At 36.3% G+C, this 27,316-nt stretch overlaps 1 protein-coding gene across 8 annotated transcripts in view; it reads left to right on the top strand.

Moving 5' to 3' along the window:
• Positions 1–27,316, top strand: part of GPHN (gephyrin) — a 432,492-nt gene that overhangs the window by 370,975 nt on the left and 34,201 nt on the right. For all 8 annotated transcript variants that reach the window (XM_006206958.4, XM_006206955.3, XM_072963279.1 and 5 more), the window contains one exon: positions 7,620–7,741. In XM_006206958.4, the coding sequence (XP_006207020.1) occupies positions 7,620–7,741 (122 nt within the window). The remainder of the gene's footprint in view (positions 1–7,619; positions 7,742–27,316) is intronic.

Here is a 27,316-nt window from a genome sequence, read left to right on the forward strand (position 1 = left end):
TTCTTCCTGTGAATTCATTATTTGTGGTTATTATTCCCAAGCAATAAAAGTAATTCCCTTCAGACCATCTATACTTACTATATAATACTCCTAAATTTATTTTTTATCTTCCTTCATGTTTTGGCACAATCAGATAAATTTTCCTTTAAGAGAAATGTCCTGTTTTTCCTAATAAGCAAAATGGAATCATTACCTTGCACAAGCATTCCTCTACCTTCATATATATATTTTCTAACCTGTTAATGATGTACTTAATAAAAGTATTGGTAGATTAAACATTACACTGTCCACATATCCAAGATTATCACTTACTGAAATTAATATTACTTTAAAGTCTTAAGAGTTAACTAAGGATCTGTCAATTAAAATTTGATATCTTATAAAATCTTACATTTAATGGGAACGTTGTAAGAATTCCATCTTGTGCGGAAGGAAAAATATTTTTTTCCTCTACCCTTCTAGTTTCTCAGGTTCTAAATTCTGTTGATGCATGAAAACAGATGTGGGGCATGAGGACGGCCATGTCCCAGGTCTCAGATGAGCCCCTGGGACATGCTTTGCCAAGCGTGCGTCCTTGGCTTCGCGCAGGAGAGAATTCAAAAGCGAGCCACAGTTGAGTGAAGGTAGCTTTATTCAGAGAGATACATTGGAAGGCAAGAGAAAGGCCATGAGGTGTGGGAGTTGGGTGCTCAGATTAAAAGTAGGTGCACATTCAATAGACAGAGTGGGGGCCATCTCCGAAGAGGGAGAGAAAGGGGCAGCTACGAGGTGCCTTCTTGCTGGTTTTTATGGGTTTGGTGGCTTCATATGCTAATAAGTGGAAGGACCAATATAAGGGGAAGGGGCTGGGATTCCCAGGAAGTTGGCCATTTCCCCCTCTTTGACCTTTTGTGGCTAGCCTTGGGACTGCCATGGTGCCTGTGGGCATGTTATTCACCATGTTAATATATTACAATGGGTGTATAATGAAGCTCAAGATCTACTAGAAGTTAAATCTCTCATCATCCTGAGCCTCAAGGCCTACTGAGGGTTGAATGTTTCACCATTTTGATGTTAATTGCTGTGGCATTCCTTGAATGGCTGTGCCCTGCCCCCTTCCATCCTGTCTCACTATTACCTCTTTAACAGACAGATTAACGAGAGAAAAAAGCATATGTGTTTATTCAGTATAAGTTTTTTGTAACACCAGAGCCTTCATGAAGAAGGAGAAAAATGGAAGACCTGAAGAATCAGTTAAACCTGAGCATTTTTATATTAGGTTTGATGAAGAATGGAAAGTCATGGAGAAATATGAAAGTGTTACCGGACTAAACTTGGCTCCACTCACCCTTGTGCTAATCTGCTGACACTGGGTTGTGGTGAAGGATAGTGCGGTGTTTATTGCTGGGCACCAAGCAGGAAGTCCAGGGCAGCTAATGCTCAAAACACTTGAACTCATGGATTTCAAGAAAACATTGTTAAAGGCCAGGTGAGGCAGGGGATTCACAGGGTATGTGATCAGCTCATGCACAATTCTCAACAGTTGATGGTGAGGTAACAGGTGTCACAGAGATTAACATTATCAGTCCTTAGGCTCCAGCAGGCCTGGGGGCTGTGTGCTCATGGTCATCAAGTGGTTAATGTCTTCCATTTTGTGGGGTTTTTGTAAAACAACTCAGGAGATGTGCATCAGACACTGTTACCTGCGTACTTCAGGGAAGAACTAAAGCAGAGGACATGGGGGAGGGGTTTGTCCCAGGAAGGCCCCATAGGGTCCTGCTTGGTTACAAAAGGGCAGGGGGTAGGAGGGAAGTGTTGTAACCTGGGGGAAACTTAACAAGGCCTGTTCGTTCAGATTCCCCTCCATGTTTCCCTTTATCTTCAGAGATGAGGATGTTCCTTTCTCCAGGCAGAGGGAAGGCACCTCTCACGTGAGGGTTTTTAATATGCTTCAGGGGAAACTCAGAATATCCTTCCCACTCATACCATTTCTCAAATGTCTTCAGCTTAAAATAGTCAGTATGCCAAATGCCGTATTTTGGGGTAGCATGTCTTTAACTTTGTCAGTCTCTTTTCACAGAGACATTCGACATCATCATCACCATATTTAGGTGAACACAAATTTTGCTATTTTCCAGCAAAACCAGTTAAGGAAATTTAGAGGATTAAAACTAGGATTTTTAATAAGAAAATAAACCCAAGACTTACATAACTAGAATATTATTCTACTATAACTTTTTTACATGGTGGCAAAGTTAGGGGAAAAACACAGGACAGTTTTTAAACCAAAATTATTATATCAGTCTAATATATCCAGTGTCATGATAGCAGAGATAGAGTATGAATTTTTTTCTAATATAATTTGTAAACATTGTATTGTGAAGGAAAAACCAGGCTGGTCTGACAAGATAACTCATAAGTCTAGGAATGTGAAGGAGAGGCTGGGCTGGGCTAACAAGATAACTCACAAATCTAAGTATTGGAATACTGATCTGAGTTCTGCTGGACTAACTTGTAAATCTAGGTTAATTAGTGTTGGCTTGCTGTTTATGTTTTTTTGCTAGCCAGCTGGATTTTCAAAGATACATATCTGGCTTTGGAATGTTGGTTTGCTGCCTCCCTGCCTCCACTTTTGTGATGATGATGCTGCTAAAGCTGTTCCATGCCTATTGGCCGAATACCCCAAGCTTGTACTTTACCCTGTAAAACCTCCTGTGCACATCTTGAAGGTGCTCAGAGCTTCGGAGCAGAAGCCCCTCTGAGCCCGCCGGCGTAACATCTGAGTACTCCAACCCTCCGAGTGGTGCTTGTTTCTTGACTGGCCTGTCGTTTCCGTAACAGTATTTATAAACCAAATTCTTAAAGATTTCTTAAATTATGTCTAAAAGCTCTGTATGTTCCTTTTTCCTTCTTATAACCTAGTAACCAAGACAATTAGTTTAACTCTCAATTAAAGCTTTTTTCCCAATGGTTTAATTAAAAAACCATTTAGAATAGGACCATGCTCCATTAGAGCTTATAATCTGACTTTTCTCTCCTCTTTTTTTGTGTTAGATCTGTTTATCTGGACTATCTGAGTATTTCTAAGGTGTGTTCATAATGACCAGAATTGGGTTTTGATCAGTTAATAAATTAAGTTTTCCAGAAGAGGGAGAAAGAAAAGTAAGGATGTATGAGAGAGCTGTTTGCAATGGATATGGAAATAGTTACTGACCACTGTAAAAATCTTAATCATCTTCCCTTTGCAAAAAGGAGAAAACTATTTCAATATATAAAAACAAGAGAAAGTGAGTCATTACAGCCAGTCTTAGCCCTTTGACAATTCCATCAGACCATAGGATTAAATCTTTGAAGAATATAAAAAAAGAGGGAGGTCTCTTAAAATAAAGTAAATAATTTCTCTTTTAGACAAACAAGACAGAGAACCCCCTCATGAGGGTTTAACAGAAGAACTTTTAGATGTTTTGCATTTTTATTTAAATTTCATTTTGAAGCAATGCATAACAATAAAAATGCTAATCATTGAATATTCAGAGTTGCATTCCCTTTTTGTTCTCAAAGTACTTTCAAGTGAATAATTGTGCTCATGTCAAAAGTACTCCATTATGACCACTGTAATTCCAAATTGTTCTTGATGAAACTATGCTTTTTAGAAAAAAAAATGCAAGAAAGATAAAACAGAAGCCAGAGTTATGCCAGGAGGTAGTACTTGTTTATTGTTAAATGAATCCATGAATTCATTAGGTAAAAGCCAGTGAACAGGTAAAATACCTATTATGTCTAAAGCCCTTAACACTAAGGTTGAACCCTTAACAGCTAACCCTAAAAGTCAGCAGGCCAGAATGGGTAGACAGATCTCTCTGAAAGCCAGTTTCTCAAGCATAAACAAAGTTCTCATACATACACAACAATATAGACAATTGACAAACAAGATGGTTAGTATCAAATCAGTACTTCACACCTTCGCTAAAGAAAATGAAAATCCGGACAAATCCAATCAGATAAAGTCCTGGGAACCTTACTCTTACAACAAACTGTCAGAGCAGAATTTTTCTTCTATCCTTCTAGGTTCTTTGGCTGGTCTGATAACTGAATTGACATAAGACAAATTAACAGGAGAAATTTTTAATTTTATACATACAAGAGTCCCATAAAAATATGAGACCCAAAGGCAGTCAGGCAACTGGGGCTTATATACCAACCCAAGCTAAGGAACAGGATAGGGGCCTGGGGCTTCAAAGGGGAGAAGTGCAGTTCACAGGAAGATGAGAAGAGGAGGTGTTTAGTTATCACATGTTTGCCCTGCCATGCAGTTAAGTCTTTCAGATAAAAAATCTTCTCTGGTAATGGCCCTCTTTCTGGGCCAGGCCCCCTATCTAAATTATTTTAGGCAGTTAAGGGAGACATAAAAATGTTTGTTAAGTCTGCTGGGTCTTCATTGCCTTCAGTTCAAAATAATCCACATGCCAAATGGACACATTTGGAGGTGGCATATTCTGCTCCCCTTCAAAACACAATAAATTTCAGCTGGCTTTGGGCACTCAACAAAAAAAAAGCAGAACTTAATGTAAGGCTGGATTTTGCTGGATTTATCATCATAAACAAAGAATCTCCTGAGCAAAGAGGCTTAAGAGACCTCCATAGAGTGCAGTGTAACCAGTAGGAGAATACTGGTAGCAAGAGGTCTTCCCTAAGTGTTGGTGGGGACCTTCATGACTATCACGGTCCTAATGTACGGACCACCAGAGGTACCTGTTGGTCATACAAAGCTGGACATATTAAAGTTTCTGAACGAGGGAGAACATCTTGTTGACAGAGTATCAGTAATGTCTCAAAGAGGGAACTTACAGAAAGATACTTACAGGATTTTGAGAACTGGGATTGGTCAGGGGGTGGTTTTAAGGTAGAAGTTAGTAAGTCAGGTCTAGGCAGAAACTGGTCAGAGTTTATAAAATAGGTGAGTCACTGAAACAACTCCATTTTATCTTTGGAGCACAAGTCCGTGGAGTTACCACAGTCTCTATCTGTCCATGATCTTGTAGGAACGTGTAGGTGTAAACAAGCTTGTGTTATAACAGCTTGACTTAAGATAGTTTGAGTTACATATCATGGTTTAAGATAGTTTGAGTTACATATCATGGTTTGGTACAGTTTACCTGTTATGCAAGTAATAATACAGTTTTGCATGTTGATATTTCCATTTAATTTTTCAGAAGCAAAGAGTTTGTAGGCAATTATTAGGCTTTGGCAGAAATTCAGATACACTTACTGAATGCCAGAAATTGAGGAAGATGGGGGTTAGTAAGAGAGTAATGAAAATGTAGGATCAGTGAGGAGATGGATTAGGATATTCTTAAGGATTGAGACCTTTGGGAAGATAGTAATCAAAGGAGAAAAGTAATCAAAGTTTAAATGTTTGAAAGCTGGAAATATAGTGGCACCACTGACAATAACCAAAACAGGAAATTGAGAGTTAGTGTGTATAGATATGACGGTAACAAGATATGCAGTTAAAGAGTTATGTTTTGTTTTACCTTGTATTATATTTTTTTCTTTGTATTTCAACTATGATAAGTTTTAGGCATCGCTCCAGAGATGACCAGAAGTATAAGATGCCAGAAAATAAGACTCCATTTTAAAGGGGAATACCATGAATTTTTCCTAGTATATTCAGTCTTAAAATCCTCCATTTAATTCTGTATATTTTCTTTGAAAATACTTAAAATACACTGTAAATCCGACACCCTAATTTAACTAGCTATTTAACTAGCTATTATTTCATTAAGTCAATTTTACAGACAATCAACTGGGTTCTCCAGTGATCTCTCATTGTTCTATTATTTCTGGAACTGTTTTGTGGCAAAATAATGGAAAGGAACAAGAATGACAAACACCCTAATTAATAACAGGGAAATCTTACTTAGTTGGTGGTCAGTACCCTTTTGTGAAAAAAATTATATAACCACTCAGTTTTCTTTCTGAAGCAACTTTTCTGATTAATGGAATTAAAGAGCTGCAAGCCTTGGCCTTTATAAAATTATGATAATGTCAGTAATCATGTGTTAATTAAGATCAGAAAATTAATCTATATTAGGACTGCAATAGCAATTTTCCAAGCTCTGCCAGTGACTAAGGATGAAAGTGGGTTGCAGTGTCACATGGCATCTGATTAAGTTAGATTAGCGCAGTATCTGAAGGGAAGTCTCCCAGGTGACAGTGAATAACATGATCAGAGTTTTTCTCTAGCTATTTTAAGGGGACAGTTGGTTGCAAAGCTACTACTTTTCCAACATAAAGCCAAAGGTCTGGCCACATGGGATCACTAATGAGTCAGAAGGAAGATTGAAGGGGCTGGAGGTTATTGTTTGGCAGAACCGAGATATGAAGCCCTGGGTACAGGCCATATTAATATCCTAAGCATCTGGAATGTGCAGGCTTGCCTTAAGCCTCCTAAGATAATATTCCAGATTTTCTGACTTCAAAGATGTAGTTTTTTTTCATTTTGTAATATTTCTGAAATCAAAGTACATCTTAAAATTGTGTAAATTAAAGTTGCATGTTGTGTGTGTTTGTGTGTTAAGGACTCCCTACTCTTAACTATTTTATAATAAGTGTTAAATCTGTGTCCACATTATAAACTAATTCCATCTATATAGCATCTAGGAGTAACAATATAAGAACAACTGAGGGAAATTGGTGCTCTTTCAATATTATATAAAGAAAGAACAGAGAATCACAAATAAAAATTTATTGTATATTTATCTACATTAACTGAGTGTTATCTCAATTAATTCTAACAACTACCTTTCAAGGAAGTTATTATTACTACATATTATAAATGAGAAAATTACTGTATAATATGTTTGGGCAACTTGAATTTGAACCTTATCTGAATCTCAAGCTCTTGCTACTGTACCACACTGCCTCATTGGAGCATCCTAACATAAAATAAGCTTCTTAAATTTTCTTCATTGACATATAATAGTAGATATTAAATCTCCAAAGGATGATTTAGTTCAGAGTCATGGAATTGTGGGTATGTGCCTTTAAGTATTATTTGTTTACGTTTGCTAATAGAAACATGATAGCTGGCTCCCCCTCCTTCAAAGAAGTTTAATTTCTTCAGTACTGTTGATACCACTTCAGAAAAGACATCAAAAATCTCGAAAGAAAAAAATAAATGATCATTCTCAGACCTGAGAATATCGAGTCACACAGTCTATACCTCAGATATTCTCAGTGAAAGACAAATTGAAAAATAATGTTGGAAAGAAAAAGAATTTTTTTTTTTAATTTGACCCAATAAACAACCACTGGGAAGGCCAGTATCTCCAGAGCACTATTTTGTCAAACTGTAGCCAAAGCTGGTGTGATGTTTAGCCTGCTGTTTGGTCACCACTTAAATGTGGTGTTTTTTTTAATTCTGGAGGAACATTTTCTCATCCTCCCATACTCTCAATACTTATCAAAGATCCTTTGAGCATATATCTTCTGTGTGCCAGATACTGGTATGTGTGCTAGATATGCTAACCTCTGTTTACTAGGTCTATTTATTTTCCATTAACAGTAAGCAACATTATCCTAAGAAAATAATTTGTGGTGTGTGTATTTTTGTTTTTGTTTTTGTTTTGGCTTTGTAGCTGCTAAATCCTGAAGATGACCTCTTACCAGGAAAGATTCGAGACAGCAATCGTTCAACCCTCTTAGCAACAATCCAGGAACATGGTTACCCTACAATCAACTTGGGAATTGTGGGAGACAAGTAAGTATTGGATTTTATTTTAAAGTTGTTATTGTACAAATAGGAATCTGGGGAGTACTAACTAGGTGGGATTGTTGCTAAAGAGAAAGAAATTTAATACCGTAACTTTCAGCTACAACTATTTCATTCTTCAGAAGCCAAAGAATTATGTAGATGTCTGTGTCCTTTAGTGATAGACATTTTCCTGAAATGCCTTTTACTACAGGAGAAATATTTTGCTCTTCTATGGGTGTTATTCCTATTCACACTTTTACTTGTTTTAAGAAAGACAAGGAAGACATAGGTGAAAAGAGTAAGAGAGAAATGTCAAAATTAGCATTAATGGATTCTTTGAAGTTTAAGTACAATTATTTTCTAGGACTTCTATATTGATTTTTGTATCCTTATATAACCTGAGTTTCTCCAGGCTTCACTTACTTGTAAGTTCAAAGGGAGGCGCATTGGCTATAATTGTCCATCTTTAAGAGCATATTACCCCATTTACTAAATTAACTCAGCTCTCTGCTAAATTCCCCGAGCATTTCTGTAAATCTCCGGCTGTGTCACATGTGATCAAAAACAAGCCTGTTCTTTCTGAGCATCCCACTTCTGTGCAGTGCTGCTGCTCAGCCGTCTTTCACCAGCCACTGTTTCCAGTTCACCAGAGGTGTGCCTGCTCTGAGTAATACTCAAACATCAGCCTGCTGAAGACAAAGCTAGGAGACAAATCTGAGTGATGGATACCATGATGTACCTGTCACCCATAATTGCCTCTTTTCTCTCTTATCACCACCTTGTCACTGAGAAAAGCTCATTATGCCTGGATCCTTCTTCCCTTAAAATGAGTGCTTTCTCAGGACTCAGATGTGCTTTTGAAGAGGCCCTGCCCTACCGTTTCACAAAGTATTCTCAGACACCTAACAATCCCCAGCTTAGGCTCAACCTGGACATAGCACAGTCCAAATGTGGGACACAGCATCTTGCCAGTAACCTGAAGGGTAGTAGCTTTTATGTTAATCTCACCTTTTAAAGTTCTCTTCTTTCCTCCTGACTTTATTATTTCTGAGGACACTGGAGAAGAGGCTGTTAGATGTATTTTCAAACATCATTTTTAAAAAACATCTCCACCATTTGTATTTACCTGGAAGTTAAGTTCATAGGTAAGTAACCAGCCAACTTAGAGCCCATACTGGTGAAGCCAGTGCTACAGGTTCCCTACTATCACCCTAACCCAGGCTCCCTATCCCTGGGAAGGGATAGAAAGAACCCACGGGAAAAAAACAGGGCCTGTGGGCTGTTGAATTTGGACCTGACCCTTTCATATAAACTTCAAGGACCTAAAAATTATCCTGATGTAGCTACACCTTTAAAGACAAAAAAATTGATGAACGCAAGAGTTCCAGCAGCACTGAACAGGCCTGAAACTCTAGCAAACAAACTAACTAGATTTAGGGTTTTTTACCACCCACCACTGGCTCTGGCCCTGCCTCCAAGTGCATTAATGAGCTCTAAGAAATATTATCACGTGACAGGTGGTGTGTGTGTGTGTATGTGAGATTCATATCTTAAGCTATCCTGGGCTATAATTCTGTCCAGTCTCTCCCTAATGTTGTACTTCTGTATACAAAAAAAAGAAAAAGTAATTTAATATGTACCGTGTATGCTGCCATTACCTTACCATAAAGCCAAAACACCATTGAAAGGTTCATATGTTGATATGCTACTGTTTGCAGCCAATTATTGATTTGTTGTAGATATTTGCTAATGATTAATGTTGATATTAAATATAACTTCAAAATGTATCTTGGAAGCAGCATTTGAAGAACAACAAACTGTAAGCAATATATCGGCAATTCTGAGAATATACAAATCCCTACTGTATATCCTTTTCTTGGATAGAATACCTTACATAAAACTGAGACGTTTTTAAAAATACAATTGATGCAAATCAGAACTTTCTCAGCCTCAGAGTGCTATATTGAAGAGGCCCAGAGTAAATGATTTCGAATGCAGAGGTGGAATGTGGGAGGAAAGAATTTCTAACTGTTCAAATGGAAATCTGTGCTGGGAATTTAGCAAAGGAAACAAGGTACATTTAATCTGCAGCCTGTTGATATTCTGTGAAGGTTGCCTCCCTCTACATTATTCTCTCTCCTATATAACTGTTTGCTAATGAAAGCGAATGTTATACAGAAGCCTCTGTGTGAAGCTCTCCAGGGAAACAAGCAGGGTCAAGGGAGAAACTGCACCATGTTTAAAGCGGGGAGAGAAACAGCTCAAAAATGTCAGCAAGCACAGAGCCCTTACTCAGCTACGGCAAATAAGAGGAGGGAGTGTGAGCACTATTCTTGTATTTAAAAAAGGTTTCAGTCTAGGTTTAAATTCTATGTGATTCTACTTCTCAGTTCTTACTCTTATCACCTACCATAATCTTAACAATGTTAAAATTGAAGAGTAAGACTCTGTAATTTATTTGCATTGAATTGGGATGAATTTTGCCTTTGTTTCTTGTACATTTTATATAAAAGGGGGAACAGTGAAGATTATGGGACAGGTGTTTCAGATACCTGAGCAACAACTATATTTTTAAGACACTCATTTAAAAATATTATGTGTATATTAAAATACATTCCTTAGACGTATTTTCTCACATTGAATGGAACACCGTACTATTAGGCTTCCTAGTATTTTTTAGAAGACAAATTTTTTTATACTTTTTAATTTTTTTATTGAGGTATAGTTGATTTACAATTTTATGTTAGTTTCGGGTATATAGCATAATGATTCAAAATTTTCACAGATTATACTCCATTTAAAGTAAAATATTGGCTATATTCCTTGTGTTGTACAATACATCCTTGAAGCTTATTTGTTTTATACATAGTAGTTTGTACCTTTTAATCCCCTAACCCTAGCTTGCTCCTCTCCCCTTCCTTTTGCCCACTGGTAACCACTAGTTTGTTTTCTGTATCTGTGAGTCTGTTTATGTTTTGTTATACTCATTCATTTGTTGTATTTTTAGATTCCACATATAAGTGATAACATTCTGTATTTATCTGTCTCTGTCTGACTTAACACTAAGCATAATACCCTCCAGATCCATCCACATTATTGCAAATAGCAAAATTTCATTCTTTTTTATGACTGAGGAGTATTCCATTGTGTATATACCACACACACACATACATACATATATACACACACACATACCACATCTTCTATTCATTCAGCTTGATGGACACTTTGATTGCTTCCATATCTTGGCTACTGTAAATAATGCTGCTTATGAACATGGGGTGCATGTATCTTTTCAAATTAGTGTTTTTGTTTCCTTCAGATATATCTTCTGGAGTGGAATTGCTGGATCATATGGTACTTCTATTTTCAGTTTTTCAAGGAACCTCCATACTGTTTTCCATGGTGACTATACCAGTTTGCATTCCTACCAACTGTATTCAAGGGTTCCTTTTTCTCCACATCCTCACCAACATTTGTTGTTTGTGGTCTTTTTGATATAGCCATCGTGACAGATGTGACGTGATACCTCATTTTGGTTTTGATTTGCATTTCTCTGATGATAGCAGTGTTGAGCATCTTTTTAGGTGTCTGTTGGCCATCCATATGAAAAAGACAGATTTTTAAACCCAGAGATATTAAGTGAACTTGCCCAGCATTACAGAAGTTAATGGTAGAGGTGGAAATGGAATCCTGAGTTTCTTGAAATTAACAATCCACAATTCTTTGCTCTCATGAAGACAAGATAATAAATAAAAAGGTCAAAAGAGAGGCATCATTATGGGCTGGAGTGATCAGAGAGAGTTCTATAAAGGTGCAGTTTTAGCTAGAATAGGAAAGATGTTAGGATCTGTATAGTTAGAAAAAGAGAGTGTGTTAACCAAGTAGGAAACATGGAATGAACAAAAATAGGGAAGTAGAAATGAATAGCTTACTCAGGTCAGCCCAGACTGATTCAAGTAGGAGGTTCAGATAGAAGGATAATACATGTAAATTTAGAAATTTGAGAACAGATTTTGAAAGGCTTTGCAATCCAGGCAGAACTACCCAATTTGGTTAAATTTGCAGCTTTCTTAAAAAGCAGAATTAACATAATAAACCATTATTTTGGAAAGATAGTTTGATGAAGGTGTATCACATGGGCTAACGTTGGGAGACCTCCTAGAAATAAGAATAACAGTACAATTTGTTTATTCATTGCTCAGTTAGTCAGGAATTGATTGTATACCTATGCAAATCACCTAGAGATCTTATTAAAAATGTTGATTCTGAGTCAACAAATCTGGAATGGGCCAAGATTTCACATTTCTAACAAGCTCCCAAGGATACCAAGCTGCTGCTGGTCCATGGATCACAGAAGTAACAAGGATGTAGTCAATTGAATCATATATCCACTATGAATTTTAAGCCAAAGTTATTGAGGATACAAAACTGAAATAGATACAGATCTTGCCCTTAAAATTACCTGCAGCAGAACTGGGGTTTTATTGTACATTGGTAAGCATATTCTAATAATTCAGCAAAATTTTACGAAGGGTTATGCTATATCAGGCATTGTCCTGGTATTTGGTACTGCAAGGATGAATAAGATAGTTTATTAGTGAGAACTACAAAAAAGTTTTCAATTCTTTTCCACTCCTCTCTTTCCTCCCCATCCAATCCACATCCATTTTCTCCAGCCTCCTCAATCCAAACATGTCCATCTTTACCTGGGAAAAGACAGTAATCTATCTCCACTTACCACCTACTATATGTATAGCACTATACTACACTCCTTCACTTACTTGGCCTATTTAGGCCTCATGAAACAACAGTCACGTAAGTGTCTTAAGTGTCTTTTATACTCATTTTGTAGATAATAATACTGAAGCTGAAAAAAATTAAGCTGTTCAGAGTCATACAACTAGTAAAAGACAGAGCAAGGAGGCCAACCCAAGCCTGTCCAACTCCAAGGTCTTTCACCTTCTGCTCTACCAAGCTGCCCTCTTAACTAGACTTAGCACCCATAATTTATTAATATTAAGGTTACTAAGCTAAATAGGCTATATCCATTTTAATGAATAAAAATCCTTAGTAAATAGTAACTATGAATATTTCAAAGGCCGGAGAGGAAAATTTAGTTTAAATTTTGAACTAAATACTGACTCTGTGTATGAATGAATTATAAGGACTTGAGATGCAGAATCCTAGCTGTTTAGGTGTTATAGAAGATGGAGGGGCAGAAGGATTTATTACAGTAGTTCAAGTTTACTTTCTGGACCCTTAAATAAAGCTTCTCATTCACTGTAAAATAGACAACTGTCCCTTCCATAAAATGAAAAGCTCCTTTGCTTTTTTATAATCTCTTATCTTTCCTCTCATAACTGCTGGAGCTACTTTTGCAGTGTTTGTTACCTTTGGGTAATTTGTTATGCCAGTTCATAGTATCTTGGCCAGGGCAGGGCTAGAGGGAGAAGGAGAATGGGAAAAACAAAGAAAAGAGAATGTTCATGCAATGTGAATATACAGTAATTTGGTATTCAGGCCTACATTCATTCACTTTATGAATGACCCAGACTCACGAATAGCTACTTCTGTTCTAACCTTTCCCCCACTCACCATCTGAGCTCCACTGTCACTGCTTTAAGAGAAGGGAGGAGAGAAAAAGCTTTTTGAGGAGTGAAAGGGGGGAAAAGCCAAGAACAGCAAGAAACCTTACGGGGAAAGTTAATCTCCTTATCCCTTGACTTTCAAGATCCAGCCTATTTAGGAGAGATGTTTTATTAAGCCCAAATATCCTCCACATTGGCTAAATGTGTTTGTTCTGTTAACATTAATATACTTCTATATTCTATATACTTAGAAGTCCTTTGTGTTTAAAAGTATTCTACCTGAGAGAGAGTTGTTTGCAGATTAATATGAATTAGTTCAAATCAGACATCCAGCATCTGGGTGAATCTGCTATCCTAAATAAACAGGAACTAATCACTTAGAACTTGGAGTTCTTTGAGCCACAGGGAAAAACCCTGAGCAGGACTATACCAGAACCTTAGCATAGCAAGACACTGGAGGCTTGACAAGAAGTGCATTTGACAGCAGGAGAGGACTCTAGAAAGGTAGGTAGGAAGATACCACAAATAAATGCTTTACATTTCAGCATTCTTACTTCAGTCTTCCATCCTGTTTCCAAAATTCAGGCTAATACTAAAGCATAATTCAGCAACATATTAGTAACATTATGAACTAAATGAAGATTTGTTTGTTTGTTTTTAACTACCCTGGGATCTTGCCCACCATCTATAATATTATTTTTATAGGAATGTGTTCCAGGTTCAAAACAACCAATTTCACATGTAGACTCAGGGAACATAATCTGTGAATTAGAACCACCTGTGCAAAAAAGACCCTCCTGAAGCAGCCAGCATAGTACTGACTGCATGATATCTCAAAATGCTGTTTAAGGAGTCATAATTAGTAGTAAGACATTAAAAGATTTTAAATTGGGAGGGTAACATGGTCATCTTCTATTCCTGCTCCAGTTCTGTTATGAACTTCTTGGGCCATTTTTCTAGATGTTCTAGGTATACAGTTTCTTTTTTTTTTTTCTTTCTTATTTCTTATTTAATTTATTTAAATTGAGGTATAGTTGATTTACAATTTTATATTAGTTTCAGGTATACAACACAGTGATTCAAATTTTTGTACATTATACTCCTTTTAAAGTTATTATAAAATACTGGCTATATTCCCTGTGCTGTACAATACATCCTTGTAGCGTATTTATTTTATACATAGTAATCTGTACCTTATAATCCCCTATACCCATCTTGTCCGTTCTCCCTTCCCTCTCCCCACTTGTTTGTTTTCTGTATCTTTGAGTCTGTTTCTGTTTCATTATACTCATTTGTTGTATTTTTACATTCTACATATAAGTGAGAACATTTAGTATTTATCTTTCTCTGTCTGACTTATTTCACTAAGCATAATACCCTCCAGGTCCATCCATGTTGCAAATAGCAAAATTTCATTCTTTTTCATGACTGAAGTAGTATTCCCCTGCATATGTATGTCACATCTTCTTTATCCATTCACCTGTTGATAGACTTTGGTTGCTTCCATGTCTTAGCTATTATAAATAATGCTGCTATGAATGTTGTGGGCATGTATCTTTTCAAATTAATGTTTTCATTTTCTTCAGGTATATTCCTAGGATTGGAATTGCTAAATCATATGGTGGTTCTATTTTTAGTTTCTTGAGGAACCTCAATACTGTTTTCCACAGTGGCTGTACCAATTTACATTTCCACCAACAGAATACAAGGGTTCCCTTTTCTCCACATCTATGCCAACATTTTTACTTGTCATCTTTTTGATGATAGCCATCCTGACTGAGGTGATATTTCATTGTGGTTTATCATTTGCATCTCTCTAATGATTAGTTATGTAGAACATCTTTTCTTGTGCCTTTTGGTCATCTGTTTGTCCTCTTTGGAAAAATATCATTCAAGTCTTCTTCCCATTTTTTAATTGGTTTTTTTTATATTGAGTTGAATGAGCTATTTATATATTTTGGATATTAACAGCTTATTGGTCATATCACTTGCAAATATTTCCTCTCATTCAGTAGGTTTTTTCATTTTGTCAGTGGTTTCCTTTGCTATGCAAAAGCTTTTAAGTTTAATTAGATCTCATTTATTTTTGCTTTTGTTTACTTTGTCCTGGGAAACAGATCCAAAAAATTATTGCTAGAATTTATGTCAGACTGTTCTGCATATGTTTTCTTCTAGGAGTTTTATGGTTTCTGGTCTTACATTTAATTCTTTAATCATTCTGAGTTTATTTTTGTATGTAGTATAAGAAAATGTTCTACTTTCATTCTTTTACATGTGGCTGCCCAGTTTTTTCAGTACCACTTATTGAAGATACTCTGTTTTCTCCATTGTATATTCTTGCCTTCTTTGTCATAGATTAAATCACCATGAATGCATGGCTTGATATCTGGACTGTCTATTTTGTTCCATTGATCTGTGTGTCTGTTTTTGTGCTAGCACCATACTGTTTTAATTACTGTAGGATTTTAGTATAATCTCTAGTTAGGGAGCATGATACCTCCATCTCTCTTCATTTTCTCAACATTCTTTTAGCTATTTGAGGTCTTCTGTGTGTCCATACAAATTTAGAATTATTTTTTCTAGATCTATGAAAAATACCATTGGGATTTTGGTAAGGATTACATTGGATTGTATGGTCATTTTAACAATATTGGTTCTTCCAATTCATGAACATGGTATATCTTTCAATTTGCAGCATCTTTGATTTCTTACATCAATGTCTTACAGTTTTCCAAATACAGGTCTTTTACCTCCTTATGTGGGTTATTCCTGGGTATTTTATTCTTTTTTTCTTGTGATTGTAAATGGGATTATTTTCTTAGTTTCTCTTTCTGATTATTTGTTGTTAGTGTGTAGAAATGAAAAAGATTTCTATATATTAATTTTGTATCCTGCAGCTTTACAGAATTCATTGGTGAGCTTTAGTGTTTTGGGTTTTGTTTTTTTGTTTGTTTGGTTTTCTTTTGTTTTGTTTGCTGGCATGTTTAGGATTTTCTGTGTATAGTATCATGTCATCTGTAAACAGTGACAGTTTTACTTCTTCCTTTCCAATTTGGATTCCTTTATTTTCTTTTTTCTTGTATCGTTGTTGTGGCTAGGACTTGTAACACTATGCTGAATAACAGTGGCAAGAGGGGGCATCCTTCTCTTGTTCCTGATCTTAGAAGAAATGCTTTCAGCTTTTCATTGTTGAGTATGATGTTAGCTGTGGGATTATCAGACATGGCCTTTATTATGTTGAGTTATGTTCCTGCTATACCCACTTTCTGGAGAGTTTTTAATCATATGTGGATGTTGAATTTTGTCAAAAAGTGTCTTCTGTGTATACTGAGATGATCATATGATTTTTATTCTTCAGTTTGTTTATGTGATGTATCACATTGATTGATTTGCAGATATTGAGCCATTCTTGCACCTCTGGGATAGATCCCACTTAATCATGTTGTATGAACCTTTTAATGTATTGTTGAATTTGGTTTGCTAATGTTTTGTTCAGGATTTTGGCATCCATGTTCATCAGTGACATTGGTCTGTAATTTTCATTTTTGGAATACCTTTGTCTGTTTTGGTATCAGAGTGATACTGACCTCAAAGAATGAGTTTGGATTAATGTTCCTTCCTCTGTAGTTTTTGGAGTAGTTTGAGGATAAGTGTTAATACCTTTCTAAATGTTTGGTAGAATTCACCTGTGAAGCCATCTGGTCTTGGAATTTCATATGTTGGGAATTTTTTAAATTACTGATTCAGTTTCATTATTGGTAACCAGTCTGTTTATAATTTCTATTTCTTCCTGGTATAGTCTTAGAAAATTCTGCATTTCTAGAAATTTATCCATTTTTTTCAAGGTTTTCCATTTTATTGGTGCATAATTATTTGTAGTGATCTCTTGTGATCCTTTGTACTTGTGTGGTGTTGGTTGGAACTTCTACTTTTTTGTTTCTGATTTTATTTATTTGGATTCTCTCTCTTTTTTCCTGATGAGTCTGGCTAAAGGCTTATAAATTTTATTTATCTTTTCAAAGAACCAACTCTTAGTTCGTTGATCTCTTTTATTGCTTTGTAAGTCTCTATTGCTTTTATTTCTGCCCTGATCTTTATGATTCCTTTCCTTCTACTAACTTTGGGTTTTGTTCTTCTTTTTCTACTTCATTTAGGTGTAAGGTTAGGTTGTTTATTTGAATTTTTTCTTGTTTCCTGGCATAAACTTGCACCACTATAAACTTTCCTCTTAGAACTGCTTTGAATGAATTCCATAGATTTTGATCATTATGTTTTCTGTTTCATTTGTCTCCAGGTATTTTTTTTATTTCTTCTTTTATTTCTTCAGTAATACAATTGGTTGTTAATAGCATATTGTTTAGCTTCCATGTGTTTGTGGGCCTTTTTTTGCAGTTTTTTTCTTGTAGTTGGTTTCTTAGTCTCATAGCATTATGATTGGAGAAGATGTTTAATATGATTTCAGTTTTCTTAAATATACTAAGACTTGTCTTATGGCCTAGCATGTGATATGTCCTGGAGAATGTTCCATGTGCATTTTTTCTGCTGCTTTTGGGTGGAATGTTTTATATATTTATCTTTATACACACACACACACAAACACAAACATAAGTCCATCTGGTCTAATGTGTCATTAAAGGCCAGTGTTTCTTTACTGATTTGCTGTCTGGATATTCTGTTCATTGACTTCAGTGGTTTGTTAGTGCCCCCTTCTATTACTATGTTACTGTCAATTTCTTTATGTTTGTTAATATTTGCCGTATGTAATTAGAGGTGCCTATGTTTAGAGTATATATATTTACAATTGCTGTATCTTCTTCTTGGATTGATCCCTTGATCATTATGTAATGTTCTTCATTGTCTCTTGTAGCAGTCTTTGTTTTAACATCTATTTCATCTGGTGTAAGTATTGCTGCCCAGGCTTGCTTTTGCTTTCCATTTTCATGGAGTACCTTTTCCATTCTCTCACTTTCAGTCTGTGTGTGTCTGAAGCAAGTCTCTTGTAGACAGCATTTATATGGGTTATGTTTTTGCATTCACTAAGCCATTCTATGTCTTTTGATTGGAGCATCAATTCATTTACATATAAAGTAATTATTGATAAGTATGTGTTTGTTGCCATTTTGTCATTTTGGAGGGTTTGGGGGTTTTTTTTGTTCCATTCTTCTTCTATTCTCTTCCCTTGTGATTTGATGACTGTATTTATTGCTTTGTTTAGAGTTCTCTCTCTTGTGTGTGTGTGTCTATCTATTATAGATTTTTGGCTTGTGGTTACCATGAGGTTTATATCTAGCTATATGTATGTCATATATACATATATGTCATGTATGTATATACATGATTAAGTTGCTGATATCTTAATTTTAAACACATTTTAACAACCCTGCATTTTTACTCTTCTCTCAATTTCTGTTTTTAACATTATATTTTATATCTATTTATTTTGTGAATCCCTTAACTACTTATTGTGGATGTAGATAATTTTACTGCTTTTGTTGTTTAACCTTACTACCAGCCTTGTATGTGGTTGATATACTACCTTTATTGTATGTCTGCCTTTACCAGTGCTCTTTTTCCTTTCATAATTTCCTTGTTTCATGTGACCTTGTCTTTTTCACTTAGAGAATTCCCTGTAACATTTATTGTAAAGTGGGTTTGGTGATGCTGAACTAGTTTAGCTTTGCTTGTCTGTAAAACTTTTTGATCTCTTCATCAAATATGAATGAGAGCCTTGCCAGAGAGAGTATTCTTGGTTGTACGTTTTTCTCTTTCGTCACTTTAAATATACTGTGCCGCTGCCTTCTGGCTTGCAAAGTTTCTGCTGAAAAGTCAGCTGATAGCCTTATGGGAGTTCCCTTCTATGTAACTTGTTGCTTTTCCCTTGCTGTTTTTAATATTCTGTCTTTAATTTTACCATTTTAATTACAATATGCCTTAGTGTGGTCCTCTTTGAGTTGATCCTTTTTGGGATTCTCTGTGCTTCCTGGACCTAGATTTCTGTTTCCTTTCCCAGGTTAGGGAAGTTTTCAGCTATTTTGTCTTCATATATGTTCTCTGACCCTTTCTCTCTCTCTTCTCCCCAGGACCCCTGTAGTGCAAATGTTCATACACCTGAAATAGTCCCAGAGATCTCTTAAACTGTCCTCATTTTTAAGAATCTTTTTTTCTTTCTTTTTTGTTCAGCTTTAGTAATTCAACTATGTTGTCTCCCAACTTGCTGATATGTTCCTCTGTATAATTTGGTCTATTTTTCATTCCACTTATTGTATCCTTCAGCTCTGTTTGGTGGTTCTTTATATTTTCTAAGTCTCTGTTAAAAATATCTAACTTCTCACTCTCTTCATCCATTCTTCTCCCAAGTTCTTTGATTATCTTTATGATCATTACCTTGAACTCTTTCTTGGGAACATTGCCTGTCTCCACTTCACTTAGTTCTTCTTCTGGGGTTTATCTTTTTCTTTCATTTGGAACATTTTCCTCTATTGCCTCCCTTTGCCTAACTTGCTCTTTTTTAATTTCTGTATATCTAGTAGTTTGGTTGCATTTCCTGATCTTGGAAAAGTGAACTTCTATAGGAGACATCCTGTGTATCCCTGCGTATTCTCTGGTCACCAGAGCTATGTGCTCTAGGGTTGCCCCCTTATGAGCTATGTAAGTCCTTCTGTTTTGGTGGGCTGACTACTGTGGGCAGTCTAGTAGGTGGGGCTGGCCCCCAGTCTGGCTGGTTTCCAGACCCTGCCTTGTGCAGAGGCTGCTAGCTGCTGGTTAGTGAGGTCAAGTCACAAGACAGCTAACTGCAGAACCACAGGTTGCCTGGGGCTAGTGCTTGCTTACTGGTGGGTAAAGTCAGAATCCAAGAGATCCTGGAGGTAGTTCCCAACTACCAGTGGGTGAAGACAGGTCCTGGGACTAGTGCTGGCCCATTGGGAGGCAGAGCCAGATCCTGGCTTTTGGCTGCATGGTCCAGGGTTCCCAGAGCTGTTATCAGACCACTGATCAATGTGGCCATTTTCAGACACAGCTGGCTGTGAGGTCCAGGGTGTCCTAAAGCTTGTGAGGGCCTGCTGGCCAGCAGTGCTGGGGCCCAGCTTGTCCCAAGATTAGTGCTGGCCTGTTGATGGATGGGCTGGGTCCTGCCATGGTAGGCTATGGGGCTGCAGTTGTCCTGGGCCCAGCAATCTCACCTAGGGTTCTCACTTTCCATTGAGACTACTCCTGAGATTGGAGCAGTCTCACTTGTGAGCAGTGTCAGTGCCCAGGGGATTCTGAGGCTGGTACCTGCCCACTCCTAGGTGGAACTGTGTCTCAGGGTCTCTGACTAAAGACCTCTGGAGGTTCCAGGTACAGTGCCTGTGCACTGGTATGTGGGCCCAGGTCGTAGGCCCTCTGTTGGGCAGAGCCATGTCCAGAGATGGCTGTGAACTCATGGGGTCTTATGGCAGCCTGTCTGCTGGTGAGTGGGCTGTGTCCTTGCCTGCTCAATGAGGATGACCTGAGGCATCCCAGTACTAGTGCCTACAGGCTGGTAGGTAGGGGCAAGGCTGGGTTTTGAGGCTAATAAGCTAGAGGGAGAATTCCAAAATGGCATCTGCCAGTACCATGTGGTTAAATGAGCTCCCAAAATGGCTGCCACCAATGTCTGTGTCCCCAGGGTGAGCTCCAGTTGTCTTCTGCCTCTCAGGAGACTCTCCACAATCAGCAATGTAGGTCTGCCCGAGGCTCCTTTCAAATAACTACTTCTTCCGTGGGTCCCTGATCATGTGAGATTTTGTGTGCGTCCTTTATGAGAGGAGTTTCTGTTTCCCACAGCCCTCTGTGTCTCCCCAAAGCAAGCCCTTCTGACCTACAAAACCCAATGATTTGGGGAATCATCTTCCTGGGGCAGGACCCCCAACCTAGGGAGCTTGATACAGGGCTCAGACCCCTGACTCCTTGGGGAAAACCTCTGCAATTGTAATTATTCTCCCGTTTGTGGGTCATCCACCCAGGGTTATAGGTCTTGACTATATTGTGACTTCACGCTTCCTACTCATCTTGTTTTGATTCCTTCTTTATTTGTAGAATATCTTTTCTGGTACATTCTGATCTTTTTTTCATAAATAGTTGTTCTGTAAATAGTTATAATTTTTTTGTGCCCATGAGAGGAAATGAGCTCATGGTCTTTCTAATGTGCCCTCATGGGAACTCCCTGCCCTCTAGTTATTCATTTTTAATGTGACTTTTTAATCTTGTAACAGAACAAATAAGCATTCATTGAAGAAAATTTAGAAAATACCAATTTTTCAAAAAAACAAAGGAAATAAACACATAATCCCATTAGTCAATATTACTCTTCTTCCATTCTTTAATTCTTTGCACATACACAGTTTATTTTTATGTGACTGTGTGTAAGAAAGCAAAGAAATTATACTCTTATTTTAATCTTCTATTTTTTACTCAATATGTCATAAATATCTGTCCATATCATTACATAGTCCTCTGCTATATCATTTTAATGCCTACAGATTATTCTCTACTAAAAAGTGTAATATGATTTATACAATTCCTTGTTATAAGACATTAGATTGTAATCTTTCTCAGTTGTGAGTAATTGATGAAGATCTTTATAACTAAATCTTATTATTTCAGATTGTTTTTAAATTTTTATTTTACTTTATGACCATATAAGTGTCTGCCATATACTAAGTTATATTAGTAACAGGAGTAAAATGATAAGTAAAGCAACTGCTATTCTCAACTGCTTACTTGTAGGCATGTGAATCAAGTTATTTTGTGGCGTTATCCTTTGCATTTAGAACAGTGCTAGCACATTGTAGCTACTCAATAAATGCCAGGAAATGACAGGAAAGGAAAGAGGGAACACTAAATATAATCTGAATGTGAAACTAGTCAAACCTAGAGATTTCAAACAGATTTCAAATTATTGTGAGTTTACGGGGATAAACTACTTCTGAGCTCCATCCTATTTCTACATTAAATATGGAATAGTAGATATCCTAGTTTTCTTTTCCCCACGGCTAGTTCAGTAACCTGTCAGCCTCTTTTTATCCTCCTAGGCAGCGTGAACTATTGTTTCCCTACTGTGGAGGAAGACTAAGACAAATGAGGATGTGCATAGGTACTTTTGATCTTACACATTTATGTCTAAATTTAACAAACAATAATCATGATTCAAATACACAGAATCTACTTGGGGACATTTTTTGCAGTAAAGTTCAGCATTGATTGATCTTACATCATTCCTAAAAGTGATTTTAATTATTGAGCTGTTTATATTTCTGTATCAGTTTTAAAACAGCTTAGTAATGTAGCTTCCAAACTGCTGGCGTGGGCTTTCTAGCCTATCAAGGCCTGAAGGGCTGGGAAATTCCTTTAATTAAGAAAAGAGTTCCCCCTTCTGAAAAATTGCCATCACAGAAACTTCCCCTGTCAGATCATGCTGGGGTTGCTTGGCTCTGTCATAAACTGATGTCTTGGATTTAAATTGCTTGCTCCTGCTGCTGCCAATTTTTGAAGCTGCCTCTTCGCATTAAAGCGTGAAACCGAAGGGGAACAAGCACTGGGATAGCAAATTGGATTCTTATAAAACTGGACATTTAGCAGAAATTATCAAGATAGACTTAACAGAAAAGTGATTATTTGAGCAAAGCCCAGTGTCTTACATCTTCCAATTTGTGAACCAAATATATCCTAGCTTCCTAGTGTTTACCTCATATTCTAAAAGTAGAAATTTCTAATTATCAGACAGAATTTAGATCTGAATTTAATTGGTTCTTATCCTCTTTATAAACTGCCTGCTTCCCTTATGGAATGAACACCCTTTTCTGTTCAAAATACAAAGTTTCAATTTTTGAGTCAACATAATAGATTTGCTTTCCAATCATTTATCAGCAGAGGTCTCTCATTTTCTATTGGTTAACCAAAAGCATTCTTTCTACCTTAACAAACATGTGTTTATTGACAAGCGGTTCTTCCCATTCTTAATGACAGGCTTATTTTTAGTGACTATTACAGTTGCCTTTCTTAATCCTTCAAAGTTGCTGTTACAGTTGGTATTACTGATTCATCCAAGAGTAACCTCTAGGTATTACAGTGCTTTTAAAAAAAGTTTTTCTTACCGGACCTGATTCCCATGAAAAGTAATATTGTCCAGAAAGCCATTCCTAATTACCCCAAACTAGTTCTGATCATTGTGTTCCACTCAACATGTGTATCACTTCTTTTTATATGTATTTTCACTTTAACTAATGTATTTGGATTCAATCAGTGTTAATTTCTTTGCTATTTCATTCACTTTTCTAAAGTTTTGTCATTGTTTTCTGTACTGATTTGTAAACTTAAAGGCAGTGACTATACTTTCTTCTATCTTTATATGACTCCGCAGTGCCTGAAAACCCAGTGGGACTGAAGAAGGACTAAGTAATGGCTGTATGTAACGTGTAGTTTGATCCCATACATAAAGTAGATACCCAAGAAATTTTTATAGTTAAGGAATTTATCCTTGACCTCTGAAGAAATTAGCATATGATTAGTTTATCCTGTTTGTTTATCTTAGTGTGATCAACTCCTATCATTCTCTGATCTCCAAATCCTGGAATTTTTTTCTTTCCCACTGTCATCTTCACTCATCTTAAAGTGATACAGTTCACAGTTGGTGTAACAGATGAAACAGGAAGCTAATTAGCATCTGTTAGTCCATCTGTGTGTTTATATTAAATATTTTAAAATAAAACTGCATTTGCATTCGGAATACTCTGTCTGAAATCCATAAAAGCTAGTCTTGGGTAAAGGCTCTGTCTTTGTTTTGAATTTTATAGTAGACTTCATGGGAAAGCAAAAAACAATTATGTCAAAATCAAGATTACATTAACTTAAGGCAGTAGGTTTAGTGAACATCCATCATCTCGTGTAAATACAGAATAAAAGAAAAAAAATAATTTTTCCTTGTGATGAGAACTCTTAGGACTTACTCTCTTAACTTTCATATATATATGTGTGTATCTATATATATAATATACAGTAGTGTTAATTATATTAGTCATATTATACATTATATCCCTAGTATTTACTTATCTTGTAACTGGAAGTTTGTATGTTTCCACCACCTTCATCCAATTTCTCCCACCCCTCACCTCTGGTAACCAGAAATCTGATCTCTTTTTCTTTGGGTTGGCTGGTTGGTTTGTTGAAGTATAACTGACCTACAACACTATATGAGTTCCTGTTGCACCACGTAGTGACTCATTATTTCTATACATTAGAAAATAAGCATCACAATAAAGTTAGTTATCATCTGTATTAGTTATAATATGAAGATATTATAATATTATTGACTGTATTCCTCACTGTACATTTCATCCCTGTGACTCACAATTTGCAACTGTAAGTTTGTACCTCTTAATTTCCCTCATCTATTTCACTGAATCCCCCACCCCCTCCCCTTTGGCAACCACCTGATTGTTCTCTGTATCTGTGACCCTGTTTCTGTTTTGAGCATTTGTTCATTTGTCTTGTTTTGGGGATTCTACATGTAAGTTAAAGCATACAATATTTGTCTTTGTCTAACTTATTTCACTTAGTGTAATTCCTTTTAGGTCCATCCATGTTGTCACAAATGGCAATTGTGACAACATGGTATTTTTTATGGCCAATACATATATGTATGTATGTATGTGTATATATACCTCTCTTCTTTATGCATTCATCTATCAGTGAATATTTCAGTTGCTTCCATGTCTTCACTATTGTGAATAATGCTATAGGCAACGTAGGGGTGCATGTATCTTTTCAAATTAGTGGGTTTGTTTTCTTTGTAAAAATACTCAGAAGAAATGCTGGATCATATAGTAATTCTACTTATAATTTTTTAAGGAACCTCCATACTGTTTTCCATAGTGGCTACCCCAATTTATATTCCCACCAGCAGTGCACGAGGGTTCCCTTTTCTCCATCCTCACCAACACATGTTAATTGTTATCTTTTTGATAATAGCCATTCTGACAGGTGTGAGGTGACATCTCATTGTGGTTTTGATTTGATTAGTTTTGTTGAGCATCTTTTCATGTGCCTATTGGCCATCTAAATGCCTTCCTTGGAAAAATATCTGTTCAGATCCTCTGCCCATTTTTTTAATCTGGTTGTTTGTTGTTTTGCTGTTAAGTTGTATGAGTTCTTTGTATATTTTGGATATTAACTCTTTATCAAACATATTGTTTGCATATATCTTCTGCCATTCAATAGGCTCCCTTTTCATCTTGTTGATAGTTTCCTTCTCTTTGTAAAAGCTTTTTGGTTTGATATAGTTCCATTTGTTTATTTTCGCTTTTGTTTTCCTTGCCTGGGGAGACATATACAAAAAGATTTTGCTATGATGATGTAAATGAGCATACTGTCCGTGTTTTCTTCTAAGGATTTTATGGTTTATGGTCTTACACTTAATCTTTTAATTCATTTGGGGCTTATTTTTGTATATGGTGGAGGAAGTAGTCAAATTTGATTCTTCTGCAAGTAGCTGTCCAGTTCACCCATGCCATTTATTGAAGAGACTGTCTTTTCTCCATTGTATATCTTGCCTCCTTTGTCATAGATGAATTGACCATACGTACAGGGTTTATTTCTGGACTTCTGTTCCATTGATCTTTATGTCTGTTTTTGTACCAGTACTATACTATTTTAATTACTATAGCTTTGTAGTATACTTTGAAATCAGGGAGCATTGATACCTCCAGCTCTGTTCTTCTTTCTCAAGATTGTTTTGACCATTCAGGGTCTTTTGTGTTTCCATATAAATTTAGAATTACTTTTTCTAGTTCTGTGAAAAATACCATTGGAATTTTGATAAGGATTGCATTGAATCTGTAGATTGCCTTAGGTAGTATGGTCATTTTAACAATATTAGTTCTTCCAATTCATGAACGTGGTATATCTTTCTATTTGCATCATCTTTAATTTCTTTCATCAGTGTCTTATACTGTTTTTCCAAGCACAGGTCTTTTACCTCCTTAGATAGGTTTATTCCTTGGTATTTTGTGTCTTTTTTTTTTTTTAATGCAACTGTAAGTGCTATTGTTTTCTTAATATCTCTTCCTGATAGTTTGTTGTTAATGTAGACAAATGTAACAGATTTCTATAAATTAATTTTGTATCATTCTACTTTACTAAATTCATTTATTAGTTCTTTTGGTGGAATCCTTAGGATTTTCTATATATAGTATCATGTAATCTGCAAACAGTGACAGTTTTACTTCTTCCTTTCCAATCTGGATTCCTTTTCTTTTCTTTTTTCTTGTATCATTGCTGTGGCTAGGACTTGCAACAAATTTTGTTGCACTTTGTTGAATAACAGTGGCAAGAGGGGGCATCCTTGTCTTGCTCCTGATCTTAGACAAAATCCTTTCAGCTTTTCATTGTTGAATATAGCTGTGGGCTTATCAGACATGGCCTTTATTATGTTGAGTTGTGTTTCCTCTAGAGCCACTTTCTGGAGAGTTTTTATCATACATGGATGTTGAATTTTGTGAAAAAGTGTCTTCTGTTTATATTGAGATGATCATATGATTTTTATTCTTCAGTTTGTTAATGTGATGTATCACATTGGTTGATTTGCAGATATTGAGCCATTCTTGCACCTCTGGGATAGATCCCACTTAATCATGTTGTATGAACCTTTTAATGTATTGTTGAATTTGGTTTGCTAATGTTTTGTTCAAGATTTGGCATCCATGATCATCAGTGATACTGGCCTATAATTTTCTCTTTTTTGAAATTTTCTTTTTCTATTTTGGTATCAGAGTGATACTGGCCTCAAAGAATGAGTTTGGAAATGTTCCTTCCTCTGTAGTTTTTGGAGTAGTTTGAGAAGGATAGATGTTAATGCCTTTCTAAATGTTTGGTAGAATTCACCTGTGAAGCCATCTGGTCTTGGAATTTCACATGTTGGGAATTTTTTAAATTACTGATTCAGTTTCATTATTGGTAACCAGTCTGTTCATAA

Source organism: Vicugna pacos, chromosome 6 (genome assembly GCF_048564905.1).
Source record: "Vicugna pacos chromosome 6, VicPac4, whole genome shotgun sequence".
Taxonomy (NCBI): domain Eukaryota; kingdom Metazoa; phylum Chordata; class Mammalia; order Artiodactyla; family Camelidae; genus Vicugna; species Vicugna pacos.